The sequence below is a fragment of the Grammomys surdaster genome, unplaced genomic scaffold, assembly GCF_004785775.1.
Source record: "Grammomys surdaster isolate TR1022 unplaced genomic scaffold, NIH_TR_1.0 133, whole genome shotgun sequence".
Lineage (NCBI taxonomy): Eukaryota > Metazoa > Chordata > Mammalia > Rodentia > Muridae > Grammomys > Grammomys surdaster.
In genome coordinates this window covers 13,611,683-13,624,139 of record NW_021604591.1, presented here as the reverse complement: position 1 = coordinate 13,624,139, position 12,457 = coordinate 13,611,683, and the positions used below count along the sequence as shown (strand labels likewise).

The window sequence follows — 12,457 nt, the reverse complement described above, 5'->3', positions numbered from 1 at the left end:
AGGACTGAGACTTAATTGTCAGCACCTACATGTCAGCTCACTATGGTCTTTAACTCCAGCTCCAGGGGATCCAATGCCCTGTTCTGGCCTCCAAGGACACCTGTCACACATGTGGTGCACAGTCACACATGCGGGGGAAGCATCTTTACACATAAAATAAAAATAATTTAAAGAACAAGTAATTAAAAAAAAAGACTGAAGTGTTAAGGGAAAAATTAAATTGTATAAATTGATGTTGGGGATGTCCTTGCCTATTTTGCACCAAGCTCTGGGTTTGATCTCCAGCATCATATAAACCAGATTTGGTGGTAGATGCCTGAAATCGCAGCATTGGAGAGCCAGCGGCAGAAGGATCAAAAGTTCACAGTCATGGCCTGCTGTATAATGAATGTGAGTGTTTACTACCGGGCAGCCTGCCTAAAAACAAAACAGAAAACTGAGCTGACTCTGTGGCTTATGGCTGTGATCCTAACACTTAAGAGGATGAGGCAGGAGGATTGACTGAATTAGAGAACAGCCTGGGCTAACTTAAGCTAGACTACACAGCTACAAAGTAAGACTTTGTCTCAGAGAGAGAGAGAGACAGAGAGAGAGACAGAGACAGAGACAGAGACAGACACAGACACAGACACAGACACAGACACAGACACAGACACAGACACACAGAGAGAGACAGAGAGACAGAGAGAGAAGCCGGGCAGTGGTGACACACGCCTTTAATCCCAGCACTTGAGAGGCAGAGGCAGGTGGATTTCTGAGTTTGAGGCCAGCCTGGTCTACAGAGTGAGTTTCAGGACAGCCAGGGCTATACAGAGAAATTCTGTCTCGGAAAGCCAAAACCAAAACCAGAACCGAGAGAGAGAGAGAGAGAGAGGGAGAGAGAGAGAGAGAGAGAGAGAGAGAGAAAAGGCACATGAATTTCACTCCAATGTAAAATGAAAGCAGCTCTTACTGGAAGAGTTGGCTCTGGCTTTTCTCTGTTCTAAACTCTTAATGAGAAGCTTGGAGGCCTGTTCCTGGGCTATGGATGCTGGTGTGCTTCTAGCATTGTGTAGCCTCCCTGAGCTGCTGTGGAGAAATAGCCAAAGCCATCTTCCACTTTCCAGGCTGCTCTTGGCATCCTAAATGTGGCTGCTGTTAATCACAATGCCAGGGGTTTTCTTCCCTGGGTTGAGTCAGTGTGAAGATAGTGTGAGGCTAGACCACGGGTTTCCATGCTTGGACACATTACCTCAGAACGGGCTGTGGGTAAAGAGGGAAGGCCCACTCATGCAAAGCAGACTGAGAGGGGCTCTTTGGTACTTTCCCTGACCTCTGTGGAATCAGGAACATGATTCCAAAATCTAGCTTCTATTTAGTGTCCCAAATTTTTGTCTCTCAACCCATCCCTTTCCTCACATCCTCCCAACAACAGGCTGTTTCTAATTCTGGAAAGGTTGTATAGGAACCAAGAACAGAGGAAGCCAAGAACCCTCCCCACAAGTCAAGGCAGACTGAGCCCTGGAAAGAACAGCAGTGATGAAGAACCTGGTGGGAAGGAGGAGTCCGGAAGACAGAAAGCTCATTGTGCTGTTTGCCTAGTCCTGTGACATTGACTCTGACTAGCCATGGGACTCTGGGGAGAGATGCTCGCCCCCACTCCCTCAGAACAGCTGATATCCAGGGCTCTATAAAGACCCAGAAGAGTAAGGGTAGACAAAAGACAGACAGAACACACAGAACAACCAATAAAGGATAAGCTGACTAGTTCCTTCAACCTCTAGCTCTGAGTTATACCTAGGTCATAGACGAGACATGGCAGAAGTGACAAGAGGCCTGGAACCAGGTCTTACATGACCCATCATCCTATCTTTGTAAGCCTATCAAGGAGAATAGTTAAGGGACATGACAGCATCCAAGGAGGACACTGAATCCTGCATCCTACTACTGAGTTTTAATTCTCCTTATGGTAAGATCTCTAGGAAATCCTTGTTCTTGTGAGTTGTGACAATGAATATAGTACGGTATGAAGAAAAAGAGGTCTCAGGAGAGGGCTCAGTAGGGAAAGTGCTTGTTATGCAAGCATGGGGCCTGAGTTCAAATCCCCAGTACCCATGTAAAAGTTTGACACATGCCTCTGTACCCTCAGCACTGTGGAGTCAGGGATCCCTAGAGCTCATTGGCCAGCCATTGCAAGCCACACTGATGAGTTCCAGGCTTAGTGAGTAACTCTGTTTCAAAAAGTAGGGTGAGGGTTGGAGCTGTAACTCAGTACAGACTCTTATCTCACTGACATCATGCTGTAGGTTCAACCGTCAGGAAAGAAAAACAGAGTCCACTAGGTAGTAAGATGGAGAGCAATAAAGACATCCAACACTGACCTCTGGCCTCCACTCACATAGGTACACAGGCACCTGCATTCACCTACACGGATGTACGTATCCAGATCTATACAAGAGGGAGGGAAAGAGATGGAAAGATGGCTCTCTGGTTAAGAGTGCAAACTGTTCAACAATATGGCTGCCTAAACAAGATCTGAGCAAGGACATCAACAGGCATGCTAGCACAGAAGGGGGAGGAAAAATTTTAATTAATAATAAACAAATTTAAACTTTTACCTAAAGGGGAGTGGGGGAGAGTGCAAAGGACTTGCAGAGGATCCAAGTTTGGTTCCAAGCACCCATATTGGGCTTGTAACTCCAATTCCAAGGGAACCAACACCATCTCCTCGCCTCTGCAGGCTCTTCACTCACATAGTCATACTTTTTAAAAGATCTTTTTATTTATTTTTAAATGTATGTAAGTACACTGTAGCTGTCTTTGGACACACCAGAAGAGGGCGTTGGATCCCATTACAGATGGTTGTGAGCTACCATGTGGGTGCTGGGAATTGAACTCAGGACCTCTGGAAGAGCAGTCAGTGCTCGCAACCTCTGAGCCATCTCTCTAACCCCATACTCATTCTTTTTTAAAAATAAAAGTAAGTCATTTTAAAGAGAGACAGACAGATAAGCAGACAGACAGAATTAATGATTCTAGCTGGGTGTGGTGATTGGCATCTGTATGTAATCCAGGTGTGCAAAGCCTCTGAGCTGCCATCTTTCTTCCATAAACCTGTGCTCTCTATCTTTGCACTATCTTGGTTCTACATTGGGAGAAACCAGTCTGGAGGGGATCCTCAGGAAGAAAGAAACCGAAAGGCAAATCTCTAAAGACACAGGAGGAAAGTGCCTCATACACTTAGGGATACCAAGAGGTCTTTATTGCCCATCATCCACCAGCAGATTTTCCAGCCACAAACAGGGTCCTCTGGGTCTCTCTAACCCACTCTCAGGACCATGAGATGCAGCCACAGTCCAGCTGTCTCCTCCCAGAGAATCAAGGTGCTTCTGGGGTATATGATGCAGCAGAAGGCCCTCACGGGGACGGAGCAGCACTCCTGTGGAGGAGGACAGGAGAGGGCTCCTCTTGGCACACATTAGGGCGGGTCACCCCTGAAGAGTAGGGTGGGACGAAAGGGACTCTTAAGTGGGGATGGTGCCAGTGGCAAAGAGTATAATGAGGATGACGATGATAAGGACAATCACACAGATGATGACAATCATCTTCACATTCTTCCACCAGAACTTCCGGGCCACCTTCTGGGACGTTGTCTTGAAGTGTTCAGACTGTTGGGGATAAGATAAAGTAGTGACCCAGTGGCTCCTGCCCTCAGACTAAGAGTACAGATGGACACCCACATGCCATAGTGTAGATGTTTACACTATAAATCAAAGTGAGAAACTGAAAAAAAGACGCTGGAGCTGGTGTATAGCCACTTCAAAATAAATACATAAATAACTGAATAATTCTTTCCTCTTACAATAGGAATGGAAAGGTTCTTAAAAATATTTTATAACATTTATTCATGCCTCTGCCACATGTGCCACACTGCCCATGTAGTGGGGAGGAGTCAACTTGCTGGAGCTGGTTCTCTCTTTCTCCTCTGTGTGTCCTGGGGATTGGACTCACGTAACCAGGCTTGCTAGTAAGTCTTTACCCCCTGAACTATCTCTCTGGTTTTTCGTTTGTTTTACTTTTGAGACAGGATCTCACTATGGCTCCCTGGCTGGCCTGGAACTTCAGAGATCTACTGGCTGCTTGACAAATGCCTTTCCACAACAATCTGTAAGCCAAGCTCTGCTTTAGAATTCTTGAGCTCATAAAACTTCCTTCTGAGCATGGCAGGGTCCCTTCCGTTTCTTTTTCTATCTTTCAAGTCAGGATCTCGTATAGCAAAGTCTGGCCTCCACTCCTTGTAGAAAAGGCTGACTTAGAACTTTTTTTTGTTTGTTTGTTTTTTCGAGACAGGGTTTCTCTGTGTAGCCCTGGCTGTCCTGGAACTCACTCTGTAGACCAGGCTGGCCTCAAACTCAGAAATCCGTCTGCCTCTGCCTCCCAAGTGCTGGGATTAAAGGTGTGCGCTACCACCGCCTGGCGACTTTGAACTTTTAAAACTTATTTTTATTGTTTGTTTGTTTGTTTGTTTGTTTATATGTGTGGTACACACAAGCCATAGTGGAGGTCAGAGGTCATTTTGTAAGAATCAAGTCTCTCCTTGCAATCATATGAATCCCACAAATGGAACTCAAATCCTTAGGCTTGGCACCAAGTGTCTTTACATTTTGAGCCATCTCAATGGCCTGACTTTGAACTTCTGATCCTCTTGACTCTACCTTCGAAGAGCTGGGATTACAGGCATGTGCCACAATATTTATATAGTGCCAGGGACTGAACCCAGGGCTTTGTGAATGCTAGTGAAGTACTCTACTACCTGAGTCTTATGTCCAGTCTCCCTTCTTTTTCTTGCTTCTGCACTAGCCTGCATGCTGATGAGTCTTTTACATATATGCTCACAATCTGAGTTCTTTGACTGACAGAGAAATCTGGCCTTTGGAGCACAGACCCATAGGCTGAGCGGTACAGGAGTGCGCTCCAGATGGGCACATCTCCTGGCTCTATGATACTTTGTCTTCTAGGTTCTGTGAAAGTCTCCATGTGCCCAGCTTATGCTGCAGAAAGGGGCACTAGATTCCACACACTGGACCCAGAAAGTCAGTGTATTCTACAGCATGTTGAAACTGAGGCCCCAGCCTTGGTTCGTGTTCGACTTTCTTCCACCCTGAGCAGCTTGGCCTCAGCCTATGGCTGCGAAAAGGAGAAGGTCTAAGCAAGATGTGTAGGAGATATTATTCTGGCTTTTGCAGGCAGAGAGATCCTGGGATCAAAGAATTTCATTGCTCTTCCCAGCTGTGTTTTAAAGCTAACGCAGCAAGATGCCCTCCCCTCCCACCCCCGCCCTCATTCCCAGCTTAATAACACCAGGGAAAGGCTGACAGGTCAAGGGTTGCCCAGTACTCATAATTTTGCCTTGTGGCCATCAACTCCAAATGACTGCCAAAGGCAAGCTTTAAAAGAAAAATCAGTTTCATACCCCAATGAAGCATAGGAATGTAGCAGTTGACTGAACTGTCTCAGAAATGGCTCTGTGGGTAGACCCCTCACCCAAGCCCAAACGGATCGACTGGGCTCTCTACCCCTCAGCAGAGTAGCAGAGAACCAGAGGTGGAAACGCAACAGTCTCCTGCATAGGCAAAACGGCAGGAGACAGGACAGTCTGCCATCCCTTCTGTCCACTTTGCCTTCCCCCCAAAGCTCCCCCCCACCAGAGATCTCTCCCTCTATTCCCGGTTGTCCCCTAATCTCACCGTGGCTTCCAAGTCCTCTGTCTTGTTTCGGAGGTGGTCCAGGTTCTCCCCTCTGGCCAAGATCCGCTCCACATTCTGGGTCATAATATTCTTGACTCCTTCCACCTCACTCTGTAGGTTCCTAACTCGGTCATTTCCGGCACTCCCACTGGCCTCGTCCTGGATGTCAATACAGGGGTTAATTAGGCAGAGCAACAGAGGATCCAGAGGCCAGAGGATGCTGGAAGAATATGCTTCGATCGTTTACAAGGAGAATGGTCTGCGTAAATGTTCACGTGGAAGCAAGCATGTGTAGATCCCAGGTCAGCCTCAGGTGGTCAAGTGTCACTCCTCAGGAGCCACTTGCTTGTTGTTGTTTTTTTTTTCCAGAGGCTAGGTCTCCTATTGGCCTGGGGCTCTGAGATTAGGGTGGACAGAAAGCCCCAGGGATCAGTCCCATCCTAATGCTGCGAGCCATAGCACCTAAGAGCTCACTTGCAACACCACACCTGGAATTTTTTTCTTCAAAAATGGGTCTAGGACCCAACTCAAATCTCCATGCTTATGTGGCAAGCTCTTAGCCCACTGAGCCACCTCCCCAGATTGCTTTATTTACTTATTTATCTGAGACAGGGTCTCACACAATCTAGGCAGGCCTCAGACTTCCTAAGTAGGATGATCTTGAACATCTGATCCTTCTGTCTCCATTTACCCTGTGTTGAGATTACAGGTGTGTACCATCACCTGTTTTATGAGGTGCTGGGGACCAAACCCAGAGCTTCGTGCTTGCCAGGCAAACACTCTATCAACTGAACCACATTCTTAGTCTGGTACAAGTGCACTGTGTGTGTGTGAGTGTGTGTTTGTGTGTGTGAGTAAGTGTGTGTGAGCAAGCATTGGGGAATGTACATGTATCCACGGCACACGTGGTGGTTAGAGGACAACTTTCATGAGTGGACTGTCTCCTCCAGTTGGATGGACATGAGTGAGAGGGATGTTGAGTTCAGGCAGGCAGGCTTGCTCTGCAAGCACCTTCACCTGCCCAGACATCTGGCCTGCCATAGAAGTGCATTGTGTAAGTCCCAGAAGATGAGATTTGACTCTGGACTGTCATCCACCTTCTTTTGGGGATTTTCAGGGTGACAAGGAAAAAACAGCACACAATTGCCCCTGTTTTGACTCCACAAAGAGGGTCAAGGAGAAAACACAGCTGGCATTCCCGTTTTCCTCAGCAGAGCGCAGCCAAGTACTATTAACTGGTCCCTATAGCCTCTCTCGTCCCAATCCTAGTGGGTTCTCTCTAAAACTCTGAGAGCTGACCAGCAGAGCACCCTTGCCTGACCCAACCCAAGTGCCTCTCCAGACAGCTGTTGGTGAGTTCTGTTTCCAGCCTGCTGGGCCGAGCCATGTAACCCCCATTCAGTGGATGTGGCCCCCAGAAGGCATCATGTGCCGTTGGGCCTCACACTTCTGCTTTCCCCACAATTTAGCGCCTGGTAGGCCGCACGTACCGCCTGCTTATGTAGATATTAATAAAGTCCTTCCTGCTGCGGTCTCTCTATCCAAGAGGCCTCTAGATAAGGCTTTTGAACAAGGAGGGAAAAGGCTTGACTCCTCCCTTACGGACCCAGGGGGCCTCAGGTACCGCCGGCCATGGGTGTGGGCTGAAGCTAGATTACCAGGGAGAACAGCCATCTGGCTGCTTTACAAACCCTTGGCACTGTTGCTAATGTTTCTAGAGAAGGGTGGTGCTTTTGGTGGCCAGGCAGATCCTCTGGGTGTCTGCTTAGATACAGTGTGAGGGTAAGGGGGAGAACTCCAGTCCCCTGGGCTGGAATCTGAGCCCCAAAAAGCAGGAGCGCTTGTGGCCCGGTAATGTCACAACACCGGGCTCAGGCCCAGCAGGAGGAGGCGGAGGAGGGGGAGGGCGCGGCGCAGCCGCTCGGCTTGGAATTTGGGTCCCCCAGCCCCCACCGAAACCCTGATCTGATCCAGCACCGAGGTCACGGGAGGAAGGAGGTGGAGAAGTGTCAGGAGCCCCTGGCCCGGAGTGCGGAGCTATTTGTGGACGAGTTGTCAAAAGTAAGGAGACAGGCAGCGCTGGCCTAACCCGGCCAGCCCTCTGACTGCCGCCAACTTACCTATCTCGACACAGGCAACCCCCAGGCCCGATCCCCCTCTAGCAGCTCCTCTAAATCTCTCTTTTCCTGGTCTCCAGGTCACTCACCATGTCTCGGAGCACTTGGGCCTCTCAAAGCAGAACTTCGCCTAGTCTGTTTCCACCCAAGGCAACCACAGCTTCACTTCCTGCTTACTCCAACTTTCTGCCCGCCTCCTGCCCATCCCGCGACTCCAGCCTCTCCGGCTCCTGCCACACGTAACTGCAGGTTTCTCCAGGTAGGCGGCCGCCCTCTGCTGCCGTCCTCCTAGTCTCCTCCCAAACAAAAGCTTAAACAGCAGGGCATGGGGTGGGGGAAGGGGAAGCGTCTAAGTTGTCAAGAAGGAGAAAAGAAGGATCAACAACCCTCCTAAGTTTTCAGAAACTTCTTTTTATGCCTCAAAGAAGTAACTCTAGTTTTTCCAGGGACTTAAATTAGCCTTATTTAGATAGGAACGAATGTACAGGTGAAAATACCTTGCTAGGCAACCTTTGTCCCCGAGGGCCATCCTGGATGAGAAGAGAGCACTAAAATCCCCAGAAAACAGGGCTGGAGAGGTGGGTCGGCAGTTGAGATCACCTGCTGCTTTTGCAGTGACCCAAGTTCAGATCCCTGAACCCACACCTGGCTGCTCACAAACACCTGTATCTGCAGTCCGGATGCCCTCTTCTGGCCTCTGTGGGTATGTGAACATACATGTGCATACATACACATACACATAATTAAAGTCTTTAAAATCTTCAGGAAAGTTCCAAGTTGGCCCTGGGGGGACCTTTATCCTCCTCTTTGGGTTCTTTGGTGCTGAGGCTGACCTCAGGCAGTGGGAGGAGTGCAAACAGCATGGGCAGGGCACCTTATCCTTGTCACAGGACAGAAGACAGTCGGGGAAATGGCTCACTTGTCAGCCCCTCCTTTCCTTCTGGAGTTCAGCAGTCCTACATTTCCTTTCAAAGGTCACCGTGGGGGTTGGTGACCCTGGTCAGTTGTCAGAGGATTGTCAGATGGGTTAGGAGGGGGCCTGAGAGTAAAGGGTTTTTTCCACCACATGTGGCTCTCTGCCAGAGAAAATCTGCTCTTCTCCGGATGGAGTTTGTCAAGACAGAACAATAACAGGGCACCAAGAGAGCAGACATTCCTTCCCACCCCAGAATAAATAACATTGTCAAGGAGGAAACCTTAGCTCCTCCAACAAATAAGAGTCTTTTTTTTTTTTTTTTTTTGCTATAATAAATTTAGAATCCCGGAATCATTTTGGGACACTTTTGTGTTTTCCCTTGTGACTCAGGGAGAAGCTACATCTCCAAACACTGAATGCTTAGTTTTACAGAAGCAAATTAAAGCACCTAGTAATGCTTTCAAAAAAAAAAAAAATCTTTAAAAAGCCAGGCAGTGGTGGCGCATGCCTTTAATCCTAGCACTTGGGAGGCAGAGGCAAGAGGATTTCTGAGTTCAAGGCCAGCCTGGTCTACAGAGTGAGTTCCAGGACAGCCAGGGCTACACAGAGAAACCCTGTCTTGACTCCCCAGCCCCAAATAAAATCTTTTAAAAAAGATTTGTTTTCCTATTTTTAAGTGTGTGTGTGTGTGTGTGTGTGTGTGTGTGTGCCCGAAGGCAGAGGGGTTAGGTTCTCTGGTGAGTTACAGGCAGTTGTGAGCTGCCTGCCGTGGGTGCTGGGAGCTGGACCCCTCTATGCAAGGGTAGCACATGCTCCCAGCGGCTGAGCTTTCTCTAGCCTTAAAACTGCACAACTTCTTTCCTGTCCTATAAAGCAAAAGAAAAATCTAGAATAAATAGGAATGAGATCACAACAGCGAATGTGTGTTCTTCTACACTTGATCTTAGGCCAAAGGCCAAGAGGCCTTGAGAACATCAGTTCTAAATGAGGTCCTTACCACCCTCCTGATCAAGTGGTCACAAAGAAAGAACTGGGTCCTGGAGAGGTGGCCCATTGGTTAAAAGCATGTATTGTTCTTCCAGAGGACCGAAATTGATTCAGAGCACCTGGGTCAGGCAACGCACTCACTGTAACTCTAGCTCCAGGGGATTTAGCGCCCTCTTCTGGCCCCGGCAGATCCTGTATTCATACACACAAGCACAGCATACATGGTTAAAAACTAACAGTAATAGGCAAATGGATCTCTGTCAGTCTGTGGCCAGCCTGGTTTACTTATTCAGTTCCAGGCCAGCCAGGGTTATGTGGTGAGACTTTGTCCAAAAATTAATAAAAATTAAAATTAAACATTTTTTAAAAGTAAAAGTGTTGCTGGGCAGTGGAGGCGCTCGACTTTAATCCCAGCACTTGGGAGGCAGAGGCAGGCAGATTTCTGAGTTCAAGGCCAGCCTGGTCTACAGAGTGAGTTCCAGGACAGCCCGGGCTACACAGAGAAACCCTGTCTCAAAAAACCAAAAAAAAAAAAAAAAAAAAAAAAAAAAAGTAAAAGTGTTTTTAAAAATACTCTGTATTTTAAAAGATTCATCTTAAACCACAAGGAGGTTGATAAGACAGAACCTGCCTGGGCCAGGTGTGGTGACAAATGTCTTTAATCCCTTGAGAGGCAGCAGCAAGGGAATCTCTGTGAGTTCCAGGCCAGCTGGTCTTCAAAATGAGATATAGGACAGGCAGGACTATGTAGAAAGTGCCCTGTCTCAAACAAACAAACAAACAAACAAACAAACAAACAAGATATGCCGATGGCTCTTTCTGTAGCAGCAGTATTTGCTTAGAACATCCAGAGCCCTGGGTTCTGTCCCAAGACCTCCCTCTCCCAAATGCTTGCTCTTCACTTGTGCTGTCCAATACAACGCGAACTGCATGTGACCACTGAGCTCTCCCAGTGTGGTTAGTGAGAACGGAGGCTGTAAACTGCATACCAGATTTCAGCAACTTAGTATGAAAAGAAGAATGCTACTTTCATAAATGTCATGAATGTTTTATAGACTTGTGTGGTGCTCCAGAACTCAGGAATCCGAGGCCAGGACAATCACAAATTCAAGGCTACCTTGGGCTACAAAGCCAGATTGTGTCTCCAATCAGTGATCAGTCAGTCAAGTCAGTCAGTCAGTCAGTCAACCAACAACCACATTTTTTTCCCATGTGGTGCTGGCGTTAGAGTCCAAAGCTTCCTGCAGTGCCAGATGCACCCTCTACCATCTGAGCTACACTACACCTCCAGCCTCTCTTAAGGTTTTAGTTTGACTGCTAGAAAAATTTTAAACTACACAACTCATAAAAACTTTATTCTTTTGTCTTTGGATTCCCGTGCTGGGGATTGAGCCAGGGGTTTGTGCACATTAGGCAAGAATCCACTGTGGAGCCTTAGCCTCAGTCTGACTTCTGTTATTTTCAAGGACTTAAAGGTGTTGGAATCCAGGACTGTTTCGAGTCACCTGGCACGGGCATGAACAACTGAACTTAGCATCTTCTGCAAAGGCAGTTTGTACTCTCAACTGCTGAGCAACCTCTCTGGCCTTCTCTTTGGATATTTTATTTTATTTTATTTTATTTTATTTTTTGAGACAGACTCTTGTAATGTAGCTTGGGTGGCCTGGAACATGATATGTAGTCCAGGCTGGCTCAAACTCACAATGATCTTCCTCTTCAGATTTCAAATTTGGGGATTACAGGTGTGAGCTAAAGTGCCCAATTGTTTCTTTTCCTCCCTCCCTTAATCCCTCCCTACTTCCTCCCTTTCTTCCTCTTTTTTTCCCTCCCTCCCCTCTTTCCTTCTTCCACTCTCAATTTTCTCCCTTCCTTTCTTTGCTAAGGACTAAACGGAGAACTCTTCAGACTCTGGGCTGGGTGTGACCCATTCAGATTGTTTTTCTGTGAGGATTTTGTTTCTAGAAAGAAGAGGTTTCTGTTTCTAGAACTTCTGGGAAAAAAAAATGAAAAGCTCAGTAGCTTTTCTGAGCCTGGGTTGTTAAAAAAAAAATGTGATTTTTTTCCCCCCTTGAGACAAGGTCTCATGTAGCCCAGACTGGCATGGAACTTACTACAAAGTTAAGAGCCATCCTGCTGTCCTCAGTTATTGGTGCTGGGGTCACAGCTTACAGTACCATACTTGGGAGTGGAAACTCACCCTTGAGTTACAGTAACTTTGTAAGGAATGAGGAAGTAGGCTGGATGCTGTGGCAGTAAGCCATGGCAGCGGTTTAAGGATGGTCTCAGTATCTAATGAATGGGAAGGCTTGGGATCTCCAGATGTGCTACTCAGCTGGGCAACCTTGGGCAAGTTTCCCTTGGGAGCTTTCAGTTTCTGGTTCCACATATAGGAATGAGAATGAAGGCTACTTGCAAAATCACATTTTATGACAGCATATGGCTTACTCCTGTAATCTCAACGTGTGAAAACCAAGCAGGAGAATGGGTTACTTACTGTGAGTTTGAAGCCAGCCTGAACTACACAGTGAGCTTGAGGCCAGCCTTGGCTAACAGAGTCTCAAAAACAAAAACAAAAACAAAACAAAACAGACAATAATACAAGAAGTCAGGCATAGTACCACATTCCCAGACTCTTAGTTAGTACTTGGGAAGCAGAGGCAAAATTGTTAGGATTTCCACGGCGCAGCTTGGGACAGATCACAGCAGGCCAA

General features: G+C 47.3%; 1 protein-coding gene across 1 annotated transcript; it reads right to left on the bottom strand.

Moving 5' to 3' along the window:
* Positions 1 to 3,219: 3,219 nt before the first annotated feature.
* Positions 3,220 to 8,119, bottom strand: Vamp8 (vesicle associated membrane protein 8). Its single transcript, XM_028762417.1, has 3 exons — positions 7,933 to 8,119; positions 5,727 to 5,885; positions 3,220 to 3,647 (listed from the first exon to the last, which is right to left on the bottom strand). Exons 1-3 carry the CDS (start codon positions 7,933 to 7,935, stop codon positions 3,504 to 3,506), a joined length of 306 nt encoding a protein of 101 aa, XP_028618250.1. The 5' UTR covers positions 7,936 to 8,119; the 3' UTR covers positions 3,220 to 3,503.
* Between the last annotated feature and the right edge of the window lie 4,338 nt (positions 8,120 to 12,457).

Bases quoted from the DNA above. Each gene is read 5' to 3' on its own strand.
- Vamp8 (XM_028762417.1), bottom strand. The intron at 3,648-5,726 runs GTGAGATTAGGG...TATCCCCAACAG, and splicing joins CAGAGGACTTGGAAGCCACG to TCTGAACACTTCAAGACAAC.